This window comes from Microtus oregoni, unplaced genomic scaffold (genome assembly GCF_018167655.1).
Source record: "Microtus oregoni isolate MIOR12 unplaced genomic scaffold, Mior012 000003F_ref0000135, whole genome shotgun sequence".
NCBI classification, from domain to species: domain Eukaryota; kingdom Metazoa; phylum Chordata; class Mammalia; order Rodentia; family Cricetidae; genus Microtus; species Microtus oregoni.
The window spans coordinates 62,261,057-62,280,620 of NW_024543062.1; the positions used below are offsets into that span (position 1 = coordinate 62,261,057).

At 55.5% G+C, this 19,564-nt stretch overlaps 1 protein-coding gene across 2 annotated transcripts in view; it reads right to left on the bottom strand.

Moving 5' to 3' along the window:
• The window catches only part of Cdk18 (cyclin dependent kinase 18), a 25,684-nt gene continuing 6,120 nt past the window's right edge, over positions 1–19,564 (bottom strand). Inside the window, exons 2-16 of one of the 2 annotated variants that reach the window (XM_041648939.1) lie at positions 9,301–9,467; positions 9,064–9,143; positions 8,475–8,600; positions 7,210–7,266; positions 5,784–5,898; positions 5,536–5,630; positions 5,201–5,263; positions 4,505–4,628; positions 4,229–4,349; positions 3,177–3,274; positions 2,912–3,017; positions 2,763–2,805; positions 2,145–2,235; positions 1,811–1,888; positions 1–1,285 (exon numbers count right to left, since the gene is read on the bottom strand). In XM_041648939.1, the coding sequence (XP_041504873.1) occupies positions 1,251–1,285; positions 1,811–1,888; positions 2,145–2,235; positions 2,763–2,805; positions 2,912–3,017; positions 3,177–3,274; positions 4,229–4,349; positions 4,505–4,628; positions 5,201–5,263; positions 5,536–5,630; positions 5,784–5,898; positions 7,210–7,266; positions 8,475–8,600; positions 9,064–9,143; positions 9,301–9,442 (1,374 nt within the window). In that variant the 5' untranslated portion in view covers positions 9,443–9,467 and the 3' untranslated portion in view covers positions 1–1,250. The remainder of the gene's footprint in view (positions 1,286–1,810; positions 1,889–2,144; positions 2,236–2,762; positions 2,806–2,911; positions 3,018–3,176; positions 3,275–4,228; positions 4,350–4,504; positions 4,629–5,200; positions 5,264–5,535; positions 5,631–5,783; positions 5,899–7,209; positions 7,267–8,474; positions 8,601–9,063; positions 9,144–9,300; positions 9,468–19,564) is intronic. The other variant, XM_041648940.1, reaches the window with a different exon arrangement.

The window sequence follows — 19,564 nt, forward strand, 5'->3', positions numbered from 1 at the left end:
TACAACATGAATTAAATATATTCTCTGCTTTTGCTCTGAGTCACAGGACATTCACAGTCAGTGGGGAAGGGGGTTAGGGAGAACCCAGGCTCCAAGGGGTGGGGATGGGCATGGGGCCTGTGGAGAAAACATGGGCTTGACGTCCCCTTGGCCTTTGCCCTTCAAGTTCAACCAAGTGTGGGGAGACCTGGAACACGAGGTGGGTATGGAGGAAGGGTACCCTCTCCAGCTTACATAGTGGTGCCAGCACCTTTGCTCTCAGGACCACCCTCTTTGGAGGTTGGTGCCAGGGTCAGGTAGACAGGGCTAGGAAGGAGGTGGTGGATGGAGGAGAGGCCACACCAGCCCCAAAGAGCCAAGGCTACCTTGGTACCAGTGTCAGGGTGACCGTGCATATCTGGGTGCCAGCCTCAGGACCCTGAGACAGGGTTGACTTATTATCCCTCAGGGCTGATAACACCCGTGGGCGTGGTTTAGGGAGGAAGGGACACAGGGGCTAGGTCAGAGCTCCAGGAACAGTGTACTCTTCCACCTGCCAGTTTAAGGCAACCCTTTCCAGACTGGGGGATGGGCAGGGGGATGGCTGAGGTGGCAGGAGTACAGCTGGGAGTCCCAGATTACCTCCAGGTGCAGCTGGACATGGGTAGCATGCTGTGCTCTTTAGCTTTGGTTCAAGCCAGAGGGCACAGGGCTCTGGCAAGGAGGGGAAAACAGTATGGAGGGGTGGTGACAGGAGGGGCTCCTTTTTTTTTTGATGCTCCAGAGAGGTCTGCCTTGGGGTGGGGTTAGCACACACACTGGCACAATTCCAGGGTCCCAGGACCTTGTTCCTGGAGTAGTCCTTGTTCTTGGAGGGGAAGAAGGTGAAGGGAGAGTGTCCAAAGGCTAAGGAAGGGGTCTGTCAGGCTGATGAGCCAGGCAAACCCAGCCCCCCCCCCCAAATACCCCGCACTGCAGCTGGGAAAGGGTCCCAGGTTCCTCCTTGCCCCTCACTTCCTCTCAGGGAAGCAGCTGACGCCCCATCCCACAGTGGGTGACAAAGGGGTTGGTGTCCAGGTAGGAACCATCACAGAGGTGCGTGGCAAGCAAGGAAAGGAAGCAACTGCTACCACCAGGGCTGCCAAGTGGTCCTCAGACTGGCCACAGGCGTTCATTGCTCAGCCCTCGGATGGCCACACAGGCCCCATACTTCCTGAATTCACGTCCCCTGTGGCCTCCTGTCCCTCGAGTTGCACCACGGTGGACGCAGCTCAGAAGATGCTCTGTCGCCGGTTCTTCCCTCGCCCTGGAGAACGGAGCGGGACGGGAAGGGTTAAAGGGACCCTTGTCCTTCACACGCTTTGATCCAGGAAGCAAGGGCGTGTACTTGGATTCGGGTCTCATCCCTGCTGCTTGTAAGCTGTGCTAAATTGGGACTTATCTTCTAGGGGCCTCGGTTTCACTGAAGTGGAAAGCATTTACAGTGCCAGTCCACAGGGTGTTTTAAAGATTACACGAGACCATGCATGAGAACCACTGTCAGTCCAAGGCCATTGCCTGTGCTAGAAACAAAGTGTGGACTGGCCAGGAGCTTGGGATCTTCAAAGAGAACCCACCAGGGACAGGGTGCACCCCTGTCAGGGCTACTGTAAAAGGCAGTGAGTGAGGGAGGAACCTCGTATAAGGTATGTACGAGGGGGTGTAGTCTTCTCATCTCATCTCAAGGGTAGACTGCCAGGCCCATCTCTTCCTTAAAGGAGAGTCCTCCCTGGGGAAGGCAGTCTACTTGGTTGCTTCTAACAGAGGGTTTAGGGGGAGCCTGTGGCCCTACCTGGGTGCTGGAAGGCCAGGCCACGATAGCCTGGGTCCTTTTGGAGCTGGATCTCTTTCAGGGAGAAGATGGAGGCAGCTGGACAAGAGAAGAGGGGAGGGGAGGCCTCATGGGAGCCACTCTGCTTGCTCCTGTATCTACTGTCCCCACTTCCACTAAATCCACAGAGCTGAGGCAGCCTCCAGGCAAGACTCAGTTCTCCAAATGAGAATTGGGAAGGGGTAGCCATGTGTCCAAGATGACTTGCCTGGACCCAAGGGTCCAGCCCCTGTGATAGCCCCACCCACATCCACTGCCCCTTCCCTTGTTCTGGCCCCATCCCTTGGGTACTTACTGTCATCAAGCTGGTGTATGCGTTCTCCCAGAGACTGGAAGTAGGGGTGACTTAGGGCTGCCTCTGCTGACATACGACTCTTGGATTCATACTGAAAGGCACAGGGTAGGCTCTTGGGCCCTGCTGGAGAGCCTTCTAGAAAATGGGCCGAGGTGGGAGAAGCCCCCATCTGACCCAAACCAGGCAGCCTTGGGACTTAGGATACCAGGATTCAGACATCAGGAAAAAACTAAAATGGGGCTCCACAGAGGGGGCGGGAAGACTGCTTCTTGGGATGGGCATACATGAGCAGACGATGCCAATCATCACCTGAGGGAGTATTGGCGCTATCCGCAGATTGCACCGCTAACTACCCTTTACCCTGCGCTTGCTCCCAGGTGGGCGCTGTGTCAGCCCCACAATCTTGGCGTATCCCCAGCATCTTCTAAAGCATAAACTGATACCCGCCATGCAGCTGAGAAAACTAAGCCTCCCGTCCTCAGGAAGTGCCCAACCAGGCCTTGAGTACCAAGCACAGGGACTAGTGTCCCTTTGGGGCTTTGGAGCCGCAGGCCTGAGCTACTGGCTGGACTTTCTTTAGTGTCTCTCTCTCTCTGGGTAGGATTGGAGGAGACTCACCAGGAGGAGGCTGGTCAAGAGGTTGATGCCTTCAGTATCCAACCTGCAAGGAGGAGGCGCTGGCACAGGCACAGCCAGGGGCAGGCTGGGGACCCGAACCTCTGGGAGGGAGATCACAGTGGGGAGCCAGGGGCCTGGCAAGGGACTACCTGGGAGCGTGGCTGAGCAGCGGCTGTGGCAGGTACCGGGGGAAGTTGTAGGCTCGAAACTCAGAGAGGGACGTCACACCCGGCCATGTCTCTTCTGTAGGAGTCCCTGGAGAATTGGAATGGTAAGAAGCTTATATTGCAAGGGTTCAACACAGAAGAAGCCAACAAAGAGTAGTTCCCACCCGGCCCAGTCCTCCGTGCTCCTAGGTGGACAGAGTTCTGGTGACCCCTGCTGGTGACGTGGAGGGTACAGAGGGAAACTAACCCAGGAGACGGAAGATGAGGTACAATTCCTCCTTGACAGTAGAGCCTGGGAAGAGGGGCTTCCCGGTGGCCATCTCATAGAGGATGCAGCCCACGCCCCTGGGGAAGCAAGGGCAACGGTGAGGCCAAGAAGCACAACCATCCCTCCTAAGGCTTCTGTGTGAGAGAGTCAATGACACCCTAACACAAGCCTGGGAGGTCACCTCTGGGTCTTAAAAGGCTCCTAGAACCAACCAGACTCCCACTACGATCCCTCTCTGTGAGCCCTGGGTCCCCTAAGTCTGCTAGGCAGAAAGACAGGTGCATATTCTCACTCTCTGGGGAGCCTTGGGCTTGGCCAGAAACCTGGGTTGACTTTCAAGTTGAGCTGGTTTTCATTTTACACTAAATTGCTGTGTGATAATGCTCTTGTACACTGTAAAGATTTGTCACTCATGTTGATTTAATAAAACGCTGATTGGCCAGTAGCCAGGCAGGAAGCATAGGCTGAGCAACGAGACTAAGAAAATTCTGGGAAGAGGAAAGGCAGAGACTCAATCATCAGCCTGATGCAGAGAAAACAAGACGAGAATGTCTTACCAGGAAAGGGTACCAAGCCGTGGGGCTAAACATAGATAAGAATTATGGGTTAATTTAAGTTGTAAGAGCTAGCTAATAATAAGCATGAGCTAAGAGACCACACAGTTTGTAATTAATATAAGCCTCTGTGTTCATTTGGAACTGAATGTCTACAGGACCAGGCGGGACAGAAACTTCTGTCTATACCAAACCATACATTTGTCAATTTTAACAATCAAATAGTATGTCTCTTCCAAATGTTCTGGGAGAAAACTCATCTACCCTCTGGCGATTCCCACCTTTACTCATGGGGAGGCATATCAGAAGTACAGGATTAGATGGTCTATAAGCTCAGAGCCACTGATATATTTCTGATTTAATTTGCTAGCAGTAGCACAGCAGGGAGAAGGGGCACTCTGAGCAAGGTCAGGGTCATCTTGGACAGGGTCTAAAGTCATGGACAGTCTCTCCTACTCCCCTCTGCTGCTCACTCACCACATGTCAATGGGGGTAGAGTACTCTGTGGATCCCAGCAGCACATCTGGGGGCCTGTACCAGAGAGTCACCACCTCATTGGAATACGTCTTTGTAGGCACTGATTTGGCACGGGCCAGGCCTAGGAACAGAGAGGTCGCTGAATCTCTGCTAAAGGGTCCTGAAGAGTCAGGTTCTCGGGCATCCCTCAGAATCCCTCTGTCCTGAGGAGACTGTGCACCCCAGGGGTCAGACCCACTTGCCAACCCTGACCCCTGACCCTGGCGTCTGCCTCACCAAAGTCAGCCAGCTTTAGCTCGCCCCTCTCGTTGATAAGCAGGTTCTGGGGCTTCAGGTCCCGGTGCAGGATCTTGCGGCGGTGGCAATAGGCCAGGCCCCGGAGCAGCTGGAACATGAAAATCTGGCGGAGAGAGGGAAAAGGGGAAGTGTGATAGGACCAGGTCCTATGTGGGAGACCCTTTGCCTCTGTCTCAGACCAGAGAGGAAGGCTCTAGGAAGGCTCCCTGGTTCTGCTGGCCACCCTGCAGGCCACCTGGGACCTGTGCACACCAGGAGTCATACACGGAGAGGAGGCAGTGAGTGTGAGGGGCTGGCGTGGCCTCTACATGGGAAGTAGGAGAGCAGAGGGAGTGAGGGTCCTCTAGGCAGGCATGGATGTGCTCAGTTATTCATCACCAGAGCTGGTCATCCGCCCTCCTCGCTTCTCAGAGGCCTCCCCTCACTCTGGCAGAGAGCTCATGCTTGATAGAGTTAAGAGAGGAATCTGTGCCAGCAGCTAGACAGAAGTGGAGGGCAAGTCTGTTCTCGGCTGGGGTGCTCAGAATGGCTTCTAGACTAGCCGAGTGGCCTTTCCCTCCTTCCTGCGTTTGAAGCGCCAAGCAACCTCAGCAGCTGGTGGGAAGAGGAGCACCCCGCGCTGGCCTTGATGACAGGTAGCTGCCATGATGAGGTCCCAACCTTAGAGGCCCTCACCTTGACATTGTGCATGCTCATGAGGTTTCCACAGTGGTCTAGATACTGTTTCAGGTCACTGTCCTGGAACAGACAGTCAGGTTCAGTGCTGCCCCCTGCCTGGCCAGTGGTCCAGACCCAGGCTGAAAGGAAACCCTCTTCAGTCTGGCCTCTGCCTGCTGGCAGCACAGGGCCCTGGCTCTGAACCCTTGGCCCTCTTCCGCATGGGAACTTCATTGACAAACAAACGCTAGGGTCCTTCCCTTGCCCCACCCTTCCCAGGCCCTCACCCTCTCTCTTCCCTACCCACTTCACCCACCACAGGGGAAGAGGCTGCCAGCCCCAGTCCAGCTCACCAGGTACTCAAACACCAGGGTGAGGGACCGATCTGTGTGAATGAGGTCATGCAGGGTCACAATATTGGCGTGTTTCAGGTCCTTCAGCAGAGACACTGGGGAGACAGGCCCACCTGGGTCCCCAGGCCCACCAATACCTCCCCACTATCCCTTCCAAGGGCCAAAGATGGCCCTTCACCCAGGCTCCCACCAGGTGTAGGTTGAGCCCCTCCTCCCAGAGGCCCAGGGTGCAGACCCGGACATTGTACCCTCTCGAATGGCAGTACAGGGTGCTCCCTCCTCATGCTCCAGCCGGATCTCCTTCAGGGCCACGAGGTTCTCTGTCAGCTTGCTGCGCCCCTTGAAGACGGTGGCATAGGTACCCTGGGACAGAGCATTCCTGGTCAGCCCAGGAGGGTCCTGTTCCTGTTCCCAGTTCCACCGTTTAGGTGTCTGCTTGGGTTAGGATTCAAGCTGGGTACCCTACTCCCTCTGTTCAAATGGTCTGCTTTTTCTGAAAGTATCCCAATTAATTTCCTGGCTGGAGTGCCCATTCCTCTGCTCCCCTGCTCCCCGGCTGGAGTGGACTGCCCATTCCTCTGCTCCCCTGCTCCCCCGCTGGAGTGGGCTGCCCATTCCTCTGCTCCCCTGCTCCCCCGCTGGAGTGGGCTGCCCATTCCTCTGCTCCCCTGCTCCCCGGCTGGAGTGGACTGCCCATTCCTCTGCTCCCCCGCTGGAGTGGGCTGCCCATTCCTCTGCTCCCCTGCTCCCCGGCTGGAGTGGACTGCCCATTCCTCTGCTCCCCCGCTGGAGTGTGCTGCCCATTCCTCTGCTCCCCTGCTCCCCTGCTGGAGTGGACTGCCCATTCCTCTGCTCCCCCGCTGGAGTGGGCTGCCCATTCCTCTGCTCCCCTGCTCCCCTGCTCCCCCGCTGGAGTGGACTGCCCATTCCTCTGCTCCCCCGCTGGAGTGGGCTGCCCATTCCTCTGCTCCCCTGCTCCCCTGCTCCCCCGCTGGAGTGGACTGCCCATTCCTCTGCTCCCCCGCTGGAGTGGGCTGCCCATTCCTCTGCTCCCCTGCTCCCCTGCTGGAGTGGACTGCCCATTCCTCTGCTCCCCCGCTGGAGTGGACTGCCCATTCCTCTGCTCCCCTGCTGGAGTGGGCTGTCCATTGCTCTGCTCCCAGACTGTCTGCCCCTCGGTTATTATAGCCCAGCCTTGCTCTTAGGTCATGATGATATGGCTCTTGAAAGACAGGGCCTTCTTACCCTTCACAAGCCTATACCCCCTCCAGTCACAGAGCCTCACACAGCGATGTAGAAGCAATTTAGTAACAGAGCCCTTGCTGTGTGGCAGACACCAGGAACTTTCTTGGGTACCCTGCAATCTCCCCCAACAATAAAATCACTACTGTCATCCTTTGACAGAGAATGAAACTGAGGTGAGAGGCCATGGGACATGTCACAGTCGTGGGGCTAGCGAGGGTTCAAATCCAGGCCATAACTACTTGACTAGATTCTGTCCAGAGACCTCTGTCCTCTAGGCCTCATTCAAGATCAAGGGACATCTCAACAGCTGCTGAAGGCCAGGCCAGGCTGCTTGGCTGGGACAGTGTGACTCGGAGGGTCAGGAGCCGTGAGGGGCAGAAGAGTCGTCACCAACCATCCTGCTGCCCAGACAACAACACCGACTCTTACCTCCCCCAGCTTGTCCAGTTTCACATACGTTTCCAGTTTCCCAAAGCCGATATCTGACTGGGAAGGAGACACAGGAGACTATGAGACTCAAAGGCCCAGCAGATCTTTCTAGTCCATATTCCTTCAGGAGGGAGGGCCGGAAGCGAGACGCCCCCATTGTACAGAGAAGCTCCAAGGCTACAAGCTCCAGGGAGCTTCAAAGTCGTCCTTTTCTCCTTATGAGAGCTGAGGGACCCCTTTGATGGGGGCCCTTCCTCCATGAGTCGGAGATGGACACACCTTGCCGAGCTGCCTTCCCAGCATCCACCTCACTGCCTGCCTGGCTCTCTTGCTCAGGAGGTTACTGGCTCCTCCAGGGCAGGCCTGACATTCTCTACTTTGTAGAGACAAAGTCTCTCATCATTTCATCTCATCTGGCTCAGGACAGGACGTATCTTAATAAGACAGGCTCTGAGGCCCACTCACGGGTGAGGCTCCTAGGAATTCCTCACAGCAGGCTGGGACCTGGAAGCCTGTGATGGGTGTTCTGACAGGTCGGGCTGTCTGTCTGTTTCCTTGTTGTTTTACTGGGGAGGGCTTTCATTGTCATTAAGTATTACATAACATATGTGAGCTATATAAGAGACCGTATGGCCTTGTAGCAGCAACAGAGGACCATAGCTGAGTGTGTTTGCTTGTTCTTCTCATCAGCAGGAACATGCTTCCTTAATCCATGTTCTCCAGGTCCCTACGCACAGCAGTGACTGACTCCAGAGATGCGCCTATTTCTTTCCATCAAAGGCCACTGGAGAGGAAGTGACAGCTCTCTAGACTTTGCTCCCATTAGTGCATTAGTGAGATTGTGGGTGTGCACAATGGCTGTTTGGGATGACCAAGCATATGCCCACGACGGCGAGGCAGGGAGAGTCTCGAACCACGTCTCTACACAGCGAAACACCATCTGAACCTTATCTGGCTTCTGGTTTTGTTTTTTTGAGATATAGTCTTACAGTGTACCCTTGGCTGTCCTGGAACTGCGCAGCCCAGGCTGACCTTGAATTCTTGTCACCCTGCATCAGCCTCCCAAGGAATGCTGGGAGTACAGATATGACTCACAACAATGTTTATTGGTCTTAACCTGGGAGACCCTGGAGCCTACTTGTTGTAGGGAGACTATTGGAATCCAGAGAGACCAGCAGGTGGCGCCAGAGGCACAGGAATCTTTCTGCCTCTCTACCCTGACTGGTGTCTCCCACTCAGCACACTCTGACCCTCCTTGGACTCACCAGGGAGGCACGACGAGACATTCGAGTGAGTGGCTTGGGCAGCCCTGGGCTCTCCAGTTGTAGCTTCTGCAGGAATTCCTGGGGCAGGCGGATATCCATGGGCAGAGAGAGCCTCTTGTTGAGGTCCTGAGGTGGCAGATGAGACGGGAATACCATGTTGGCCTCGGGAGGTCCCTGCCTTTCACTCTGGATCTATCTGTTCTTATAGAGCAGGGCCAAGCCACGGGCTGTGACCTCAGGTTCACGGCTACCTGAAGGGTATACAAATGTGAACCTACAAGGATTACTGTGTGACCCTTAAGAGGTTTCATCCCCTCTCTAGGCCACAGAAGCCGGACTGTAGACCACGAATCTCACACCCTCACAATGTAATTTCGTAAGCACATTTTTCTATGCTTAGCACAGATATGTGGCTCATAACAACAGACAAGCTGTCTAGCCAGGAGCGTTCTAGTCTTTGACATATATTCTCATGCAGTTCCCTCAATGACCTACTTCGATTTGAGCCCCCAGTGATCGGGGGAACCACTGTGCCATGTCTACGGCTGTGGATGGGCCTGACCTGTGGAGCCTGAAGGGGCACCCTCACCTCCATGGAGAAGCGGCGCTGGCTCTGCCGTTGTGGGTACTGCATGCCAGGGGACAGCTGCCTGGGCTCATCCCCGCCATCTGCGGGGGAGAACACGCTCGGTCTCAGTCCACAGCGCTGAGTGGCACGCCTGAGCAGGACAGGCGTTGGTTCCTACCTCCCACTCCACGGTCTGTGGACAGCCCAGGGCACCCACCCCCCTCTGGCCCTGATGTACAGCAAATCAGCAGGGCTCACAGGAAGTCTGGGAGGGAAAGAGCGAGATGGCCTGACCCTCATCCTCGTTCCTCTGGGTGAACTCAGCCAAGGACTCCTCAATGGTCTCTGGGCGGGGCACGGACAGGGAAAGCCTTCGCTTAAAGTTCTTCATCTTGTTCATGGTCAGCAGGGGGCCGTTGTGGGTCCTGGGATAGAGAGGAAAGAACAAGGCGATGTGGCCGCTCTATACCCATGGGAGCCAGGCTTTAGGTCATCCTGACCAGAGCCTCAGTTCCATGATGATGGATCTAACCCTGTTCCTTCCTCTGTGACTCTCAGCCACCTTCTGTCCATGACTATGCCCTCCCCTGCCGTTACAGCATCAACGAGTACAACTACAGGTTTGCAAGAGGCCACTCTCGACAGTCAGCCTTCAGCTAGGGTGTCTGGAGATCTCTGAGACAGGAGGCCATACCTGGATGGCCTTCAGGCTATTGGCTCTTTCTGAAAGACCCTAACTGCTTGGTGCCCACTTGTCAATAGTCTTGACACCTGATACTGATAACGAGAATGTTCCCGCTCTCATCCTGGGTCCTCGGGAAGGAGGTCAAGGGAGAGCGAGCACAAAGCCCAACCTCTGCTCCAGCTGCAGTGTGCAAGTCAGGAACAGCGTGGGAAACCCAGGCAGACCAGGAAAAGGGAAGCCTGAACTGCTGGCCCCTCCCTCGCCGCAGTCCTCTGAGCAGGCCTGGGTGCCCTGGGCTGAGGACACAGTGGGGCGGGAGCTGCCCTGTTCTATTGCCCTCTAAGTTCTGCCCTCCGGACGGCACCACGAATGTTACTGCTGCTTCCCACAGGTGGATGCTCCATTCCCTCCCTCCCCCCTCCTTCCCTCCTTCTCCCCCTCCTCCTTCCCCCTCCCTTCCTCTTTCCCCCCTCCCTCCCTCCTTCCCTCTCTTCCTCCCTCCCTCCCTCCCTCCTTTATCCCTATTTTGATACATAGTCTCACTGTATATTTCTAATGCCTGGCCTGGAACTTATTATATTGACCAGGCTGGCCTCAAACTCACAAAGATTCATCTGCCTCAGCCTCTTGAGTGCTGGGATTAAAAACCCATACAGCCATGCTTTTCCCACAGGCCCCACCCTCCGTGGGCTTCAAGAGCACCCATCTACAGTCACATGGACATCCTGCTGGGCACCATACCGCCTTCAGTTACAGAGGGGCTGCAGGCACCAGAGGCTACACAACCTCCTTAGCTCCCCACCCTGGCCAGGAAGGCATCAGGAGGGCCAACCCTATGGGAGGGGGCATCTGCACTCCTCCCTGGGCCTACTTATAACCCACTTCTGGAGGATGCTCAGGCCTGTGGCTGGCCGGCACCCAGTTGCCAAGGCAACCAGGCCCCCCCGAATCCTCCTGGTTTAAAGGATTATGGGTCAGTAACATGTTTGCTTTGCTTAACGATCATATCCTCTGTCCTCTGCTAGCCTGGAAAAGGTCCTCTTTTTGGCACTCCATGCTCCTGGCTGCCTCTACCACAACTGAGCTGGACCCTCAGGCTCTCCTGACCCAAGAGAAGGCTTTGGCCTGCATGGCCTGTTGAGTCCTCCTCTGCTGAGGAGCTTGCAGACCAAGTCAGTCAGGATGGCACACCACCGGTGGGTGGGTGGAGCATCTCCTGCGTACAGCCTGGCGCCGAACACTCGGTTACAGTACCTAAATAAGATCCCTGTTCCCTCCCGAGGGGCTCAGGTTACTGTCAGCGTGCTGCCCAGGGCTCTCCTCGGCTTCCTTGCCTTGCCCACCTGGGCCCACCCCAGCTGGATTCCCACTTATGGCCCCAGCCTGTATGACGTCACAGGCCTGCCCTCTGCAGAACTCAGGGAGTTCCCAGATGACAGCCACCCTGCTACATGTCCCCATGTGTGGCATCTGGCTCAAAGGACCCACAGAGGCAATGGTTACAGGACAGACAGGCTCCAGGGACAAGAAGACTCAGTCGTCCCCTACCTGGTAACCTTCATTTCTAGCAAGACCAGAGGGCGGCGAGCACTCCACGTACATGTTCACTGGTGTGCAGCTGAATGCTGCCGTGACCAGGGTCATCCGAACACATGCTAACTACCAGCTTCTGGAGCTAGAGCCTGGGAAAACGCTTGGGGACTCAGGGCCTTGCTAGTGGTAGGCAAGGAGACTGCCTCCACCTTCTCCTTCAGGGTTCTTAAAGAGTGTGTGTGTGTGTGTGTGTGTGTGTACGTCACATGTGTATAGGGTCCCCTGGGGGGCAGAAGAGGAAGTTGGATCCTCTGGAGTTGGAATTTTGGGCAGCTGAGAGCTGCCTGAAATGGATTCTGGGAACTGAACCCAGGTCCTCTGAAAGAGCAGCAAGCACTCTTAACCACTGAGCCATGGTTCCTACCCACTCTACTGTAGCAATAGGTATTTCAATGTAGTCTTGGCTAGTTTTGCATTTCCAATCTTCCTGCCTCAATCTCTCAAGGGCTAGGATTATAGCCCTGTCTCTCCAAGACAGGCAGAGAAGATGTGTATTTAAAACAGGGTAGCCGGGCAGTATTGGCATACGCCTTTACTCCCAGTACTTGGGAAGCAGAGGCAGGAGGATCTCTGTGAGTTCAAGGCCAGCCTGGTCTAGAGTTAGTTCCAGGACAGCTAGGGCTGTTACAGAGAGAAACCCTGTCTCAAGAAAACAAAACAAAAAATAGGGTCCCTGATAATCAGCATGTGTAGACATGGCTGGCGGCATCTGGGGTTCAGGTGAGGTGGGGTTCCAATCTACCATCTGGGCTAGGTGGAGAGCCCTCAGAGCTGCAGAGGGTCCAGGAAGGAGACAGACACAGCTGCAGGAGCCCCACAGGGGAGATGCTAGGACTGGGGAACACACATATGCTTCCTAAGTTCTAGGAGCGAGCTGAGCGGAACGGTGTGTGTGTGTGTGTGTGTGCGCGCGCGCGCGCGCGCGCGCGCGCACACGCTGCCAGAGCTATCTGAGGGGACATGGGGCACGAGGCCAAGGCTGTTCAAGGGATGCAGGGGACACACACACTTGGCTGTTCGTGGTGTCAGCTTTATCAAGAGGGACCAGCCGTGTCTGAAAGCAGCTCTCCCATAAGGCCACCCTACAGTGTGGGCTTACAGGTTGGTGGGATGGGTTGCTGGCTCGGTAACTCCCGGTAGCTGCCATGATTTACACCCTGGCTTTTGTTCAGGGCGGATAATTTCTATCAGACAAAGATCAAGCCAAAATCCCATCTGCTCTCTCTAGGGTTCAATTGGGAGTAAAGAGCCTATAGCTGGCCTAGGATGGAGCGGAGGGCAGAGCAGGGAGGAAGAGCTGGAAAAGCGGAACGGAACCGAGGCTCCAGGCTCCAGGCTTGACCTGAGCAGTGTGATGGATGACCGCATAGCAACAGCAACCAGCTGTTCTCTGTACTGGAGAAGTGGCCAAGAGGAAATGGCTATCACTACAGCATGAGGAACGGAGGTCAGACGTTAGGATGGACTTCCTGATGGTGACATGGGAACAGGCAGGGGGAATGGTGACCAGAGCAGAGAGTGGCTACTTCTCTCTGGTAGGGACAATTAGGGCATTGAACCCAATAGGGTCTTGGGTGTGACAGGGTACCCGGGGCACTGAATGGTTTGTTGTTCCCCAGCTCAAGACACAAGATGCTCTGTCACTCTTGCCTTGGGAGAATCAGCTCCTCAGATTTGGGGGCTGAGGGGGAAGGGAGACAGGAAAAAGATCTGTCACCTTGGTGCTGTCTGCCTCTCGTCCCCAACTAGAGACAGAAAGACCCAGTGTGACCCAGTCTGAGGCCCGCCCAGGGCCAGGCACAGTGTGGCCTTTGTCCCCAGGCCAAAGAGCCATCTGGGTCTGTCCCGTGCAACTGGTGCCAGGGTAAGAGACGTGTGGTTTAGGGGTGTCAGGTGGCATGGGGGAGGGCACAGCAGAGGCCCCTCTGAGACTGTGGGCTGAGTAGGCAGACCCTAGTCAGCTGGCCTCCCGCCTCCTGCCCAGGTAAGCCTCTGTCTCCTTACCTGGGCACACACCAGCTGCCGGCACTTCCTGTTGGTGCCAGAGACAAGGGTGTCACAGGCGACGGGAGGAGGAGCCAGACTCCCAGGCCAGCAGGGAGCCAGCGAGGAAGGAGAAGGTGCTTATGGAGAGTTTCAGTCTGCACCATAGACGCCCGCAAGAAGGGACTGTCCTGCTCAAACCAAGTGCACGACAGTGACCACATCACTGCTCTCTGCTAGCTGAGGTTCTCCCCACTCCTGTCCCCTCCCTGAGCCCAGGAGTCGCAAATGTTCTTCCCCACCTCAGTCAACAGTCAGAAGAACACTCTCCAGCTGAGCCACCCTCCAGCCTGGCCTTGTGCCTTCTGATGGGTAGGGAGATAAACAGCCAGGGAAACAGGCAGGGTTGTAGATGCAAGAAGGGAGGAGGGATGGGGAAGAGGGATGGGTGGGAAAAGGCTCCCTGGGGCTGGAGAGATGAGTCAGTAGCTGCTCTTCCAGAGGACCCACATGGCAGCTCACCACTGTAGCTCCAGTTCCAGGGGATCCGCCACCCTCACACAGACATACATGCAGGCAACACGCCAGTGCACATAAAATAAAAATAATAAATTGTTAAAATGAAGGTGAAGCCTCAGAAGTAGTTCAGAGTAGAATGTAAGGGAGCAGGTCAGCGTGGGGCGGGAGGTCAAGTGGGGGAAGTGGGGGGGGCAGTCAGCCAGGACAGGGTGGGAGAAGCAGGTCAGTGAGGATGGTTGGGAGTAAGTCAGTGAGGGCGGGGGTGGGGGGTGGGAGCAGGACAGCAGGGACTGGGGGGAGCAGGTAAGCAGGGATTGGGGGGTACAGGTCAGCAGGGACTGGGGGAGCAGGTCAGCAGGGACTGGGGGGAGCAGGTGCAAAGGTCCTGAGGCAGACCTGAGCGCTAGCCTTTTGAGCAGTCCTATGCAGTCCAGGGAATGCAGAGCAGCTGCTGTGTCGGGAATCTAGGTGTACCGGAGGGTGCGAACAGAGGAGTGGCAAGATCCCACCCATGCTTGAATGGACTCCCTCTGGCTGCTATGCTAATAACAGACTGTACGTAGGCAAGCAGCCCTGTCAGGCAGCTCCAGTAGAGACCCAAGTGAGAGACAGCGGACTGGGCCAGTCATGGCAGCCGTGGAGGAGGGAAGCAGTGGCTAGCGGGTAGGTTTTATGTGGGGTGAGAAAGCAGTCAAGGACAAGAGGCTGAGCAGTCGGTGGAGGGGGGGGGCAGGGAGAGACTGGGAACGTAGGTTTGTGTGGAAAGATCAGGAGTTGGATGGAGCGGTAAGGTTTTGGTATCAGATGACCTCGGGTAGCATCAGCACAGCCCACTGTGGCTCTGGCTCTTCGTGCAGCTGCAACCTAACCACACAGCCCCGCCCACTGTCTCCCCAGTGGCCCAGATGCCAGCAGGGAAGAGAGCAGGCACTGGGGCCAAGCAGTTCCGTACCCTGGAAGAGTGGATGCTGAAGTCCCCCTCTTCAGACAGCTCTGCAGGTCACACATGGCAGGGCCAGTGCAAAGCAAGGGAGAGGGCCTAACGCTCCTCTTAGGAGGAAGCAAGCGCCACAGAGTTGCTCAGGTTCCATGGTCCAGATGGAGGGTACACCTAACCTGCTGTCCCCTAGCCCAGGACAACCTCAGGTATCTCCTATCCCTATGCTGAGCTTGGGACCCTGGCCAGGAGAATATGGAGGCTGAGGAGGTTGGCAGAACAGACAGGCACTAGGAAGAAGCTCAGGGTAGGGATGAGCATGACTTCTTAACTTCAGAGGCCAGCCCTGAGCTCAGTGAACTCCTTCCATGCTCTCTGGAGCCTCCCACCTAGACAGGACTGCAGATACCCAGCCTGCACTAAGCTCTGTCAGGATCTCGGCCCTCCTGACTAGCCTCCTGTCTCACCAGCCCTGCGCCATGGGCTCTGCCTCCAGAGAGCTTTGCACATGTACTCTGGGTCCTTGGGCCTTCAGTTTTGTCAACCCCAACCCAGGGCAGCTGGGTGCCCTGCTTCCAGTGGGGCCTGACTTACTACTTGTCCCACACCAAGGCATGGTGGTTCTTGTGCTTTGCTGGCACGGGACAGTAGGCATGCGTGGACACCTGCTCTGTTTGGGGAATTGGGGGTGAGGCTTTGCTGGCACCGGACAGTAGGCATGCATGGACACCTGCTCTGTTTGGGGCACCACTCACTGGGAGGATGAGGCTTTGTTCTGGAGTCAGTTTCTGGGCCTACGGCCAGAGGCTGAACGATATAACGAGGGGCTACCCCCTTCCTAAAGCCCAAGAGGGTCTGACCCTCAGGCCCAAAGGCAGACCAACAACTGGGGACTTCCTGACACCCTCTGCTCCCCTGCCCTGTCCTTATCTCAGGCACCCAGCCACTGGGTGCCTTGGGGAAATTTCAAAGAACCAGAGGCAACAGCTGACCAAGTTTGCAGATGTCATAAGCAGGGACTCAAAGGCATTCACCTTCAGGAAAAGCTGTACTTGAGGGAGCTGGTGGATCCCATCATCCTTCGCCAGCCACCAGGCCCTGCGGAAGGATGAGGCACAGGGAAGCTGGTTGCCCCTGCTGCCTGGGGCAAGAGCAGCAGCCGGAACTTGCTTCACTGACACCCTGTCCCAGCTGGATGAGAAAAGCCGTGGGTCTGGATCCTTCAGGGTGGCCAGAGCTGAGGAGGACAGATAGGCCTGTGGTCACTGTGCCAAGGAACAGATGCTGTGGACAGTGACTGAACAAAAAGAATATTCCTACAGATTCTGGAATGCAGGAAACAGGAGAAGGCCTTCTGGGACCAAGCTGGGCAAAGCCTAGAGGAAGCCGGCTCTGGAGGCTAAGTGTTGGGCTCTGGGCCCTACAGTGTCTTTCGTCTGGCTTTGGTGCTGGGATGTAGCTCAGTGGTCAAATGTGGGCCGTGTCTCATTCTGACCAGAAGGATCCTATGGTGAGAGCCACATGCCATGAGCCCTAATCGCCAAAGTTCTCCATCTGTGTCTAAGAACGTACACATACTGGCAGTGCGAGCCAGAAGGTACCCTGTGTCTTACTTAGTCTTGCCTCCTAATCCTACTATGACGGGCACCTATGCTCCACCTTGGCACGCTTCCAACATGATGCCCTGACATGCTAGACATCCCTCAAGTGTGCAGAGCCTTCACAGGAAGCACAAACTCCAGGGTCTGGCACACAGGACTCTGGTGCCTGGATTCCTTGTCTCCTCCCCCTCTTTTTCTTTTGGTGCTGTTTTAGAGACAGGGTCTCTCTATGCAGTCCTGGAGCCCACGATGTAGACCAGGCTGGCATTGAACTCACAGAGGTCCTCCTTCCTCTGTGTCCCATGTACGAGATCAAAGGTGTGCACCACCACATCCAGCCCTCTTCTCTTCTCAACAGCTCCCAACTCTTCCAAGGGTTGACAGTCCTTGCCACACTCAAACCCCACTGCTCTGCATACAGCACCCTTCTGGAATGCTCTTCCTCATTCCCCACCTCCTGGGGAAGCTATACATGAGCACACCTCCTTCCTCCAGGGGAAACGAGAGGCTTTCTCTTGCCATCATCCGAGCAGCCTGCATATACTCAGAACCACGCCTGATGTTGGTCAGGACAGGTATGGGGCCTTCCTCACTCAGTGTTTCCCTTATACACAGCAGTGCCTGGACTCAGCAGCTCCTCAGAAGGAATAAACAAGGGAGTGAGAAGCCCACTGAGCTCCAAGTCACAGTGCTTAACATGCCTTTCTTCCTAGATGCACACAAACACTAGACTCCTCAAGGACAAAGATGGTACCTTGGTCAAATGTGAGCTCCAGGACCCACTGCTACACGCAGTCAGGGACTGTTGTCCTTCCCACTACCTCTTTCAGGCAGCCAGAGACCTGTTTCTAGGCTTATCATCCCCTTGGTAGGGTCACAGGAGGGCTAGCCTGGCCCTGCTCTCTCCTTGGGTACCCTAGAATAAGCTGTACAGCTCCCCAACACTGGACACTCTTCCTTGGCTCTCTGCGGCTAGAAAGGGAACTGGATTGCAGTGGCAGGTGGACCAGGGACCAGAGGAGAGCTAGCTACTGACCCTCCAAACCCAGGTCAACTGTGACCTCTCTCCCCAGTGATATCTCCTCCAGCCTGGGACTTTGGGTCCCCATCATATCATTCTGGCACACCTGGCAGACAGAGCACCTGACTTGGCCCAGGAGCTGTCTGATCCTTCACTGCCCTTGCTTGTCTGTGCACAGACAAGGGCCGGGTCTAACTCACCACTCCCCCACGATCATGGTCTGCCCAGAGTCACTCATGAACACGCAAAGGCTGGGCACAAGGCTTACATTATGCCCTAGCCCTCCTCGTCTGCATCTATGGCTGTGGGGATGGGAGGATGGGGCAGAAAGGACAGCTTCCTGGCCAGCAGAAATTCTCACAGGAAGTCACACAGTGTCGGATCTGGAGGTGTTCCAATGAGGGCGGACAGTGAAAAGAACCAAATGCATCTGGCTGCTTCCAGGGCTGTGGGATGGGGCCTCGTCTTAGCCTCCCATCTCTTGCAGGCAGATTATACCAGAGACTCACAGGACAAGTGCTCCGCTAGGCACAGCCCTGGCTCCAACCCCACTTCTAGCCTTCCATGTGGTCACCTCAGCCCTCCTGATGTCCCTCTTTACCCTCTGGCTTCTCGGAGCGCAGGGACCTCTGCACATACAGAATCTAATAGTTTTCTCTTTTGAAGGGGGAGTGGTACTCAGTTAAGGTCTGCCTGTAATTTGCAAGGAGGTTCTGGGTTTCCTGGCAATGAGTTAGGACAAGCTGCCTTCTCTCCTCTGTCAGCTCTGGGCCTGGTAGACAGAACAAACCATCTATAGGGGCTGACAGGGCCTTCCTCAATCTTTCTCTCGGCAAAACCACTCCCAAACTCAACTAAAGTGCCACTTCCCTGAGAAGCAGTCAGTACGTGACCACGCCACAGCTGGGAGCAGGGGCAGGACAGGCCCAGCCTCCATCTCCCATCCCCTCTGCTCCCACTCAGAGCTCTCTTCATCCTCTCCTGCTCCTCCTGGCCCTCCACCTTAAAGGGCCTCCCTCAGACGTCCCTCAAATCTGTGACCCTGCAATCCTGCTGCGAGGTGTATACCCAAGAGAAGGGAAAGCTGTCTGAGAAGCCACTTCCCTGCAGTGTTATTCTCAGCGCCCATGAAATACGACAGTCAAGTGCCCAGGGCACGTGCGTGAATTTTAAAATTGGGAATGCTATTTAACCATTAAGAAGGAAATCTTGCCGGTTAGGCCACGGGCGAGCCAAGTGGATAAGAAAAGACACAGAGACACACAGAAAGCTGCTGTTATGGAAAAGGACGGCAGAATGGTTGGTCCCGGGGCTGGGGCAGAGAGACGGCAGGAGAAGGAGAGCCAGCGGGTCAGAGTTGGGGCAGGGCGCATAAATCCTGCTGCTGTGCACAGGATGGAGACTAGAACTGGCTAGGAAAGACTCAGAGCATTCCCACCTCTGAGTAACGGTTATACCCAGATTTAATCACTAGGCAACGGCTACATGCAACATCACATCACAACGCGTCCTCAAAACATGTGTAATTCTTATTAGACAATTCAAAATAAGTCTGTGTATTTTCTAATTATCTGAGGTTTTCCTTAAGCCCTAAAGGCCCAGCTGTTTTCCCTCCTTCTACATCTGCAGACACTGCCACCGACACCTTCGGAACAAACAGCAGAAACACAGGACATCGAGTTCCGGCCCCTTTGGTTTTCCCTGGTAGCTCATGGTGTCTCATGTTTTTGTTTTGTTTTTTTGGTTTTTCGAGACAGGGTTTCTTTCTTTTTTTTTTTTTTTTTTTTTTTTGATTTTTCGAGACAGGGTTTCTCCACAGCTTTTGGTTCCTGTCCTGGAACTAGCTCTTGTAGACCAGGCTGGCCTTGAACTCACAGAGATCCGCCTGCCTCTGCCTCCCGAGTGCTGGGATTAAAGGCGTGCGCCACCACCACCGCAGCGTCTCACGTTTTTTTCTCCATGCTTAACTTTAGTGCAGAACTGCAGGGGCCTTTGAATGCTAGTGTCCCAGGGGACCTCAGAGTCCTAGAAGCCGGGAGTGGGTATATAAGGGAATTTCCTGGCATCTTTAGCCATGGTCCTGTTTGTTTTCCACCCCCACCAGCCTGGTCCACACTAACCCCTAGGCACATTTTGACGGGTCACTCTCTTCTAATGCCCCCTGTTCCCATCAGAGTGGTTGG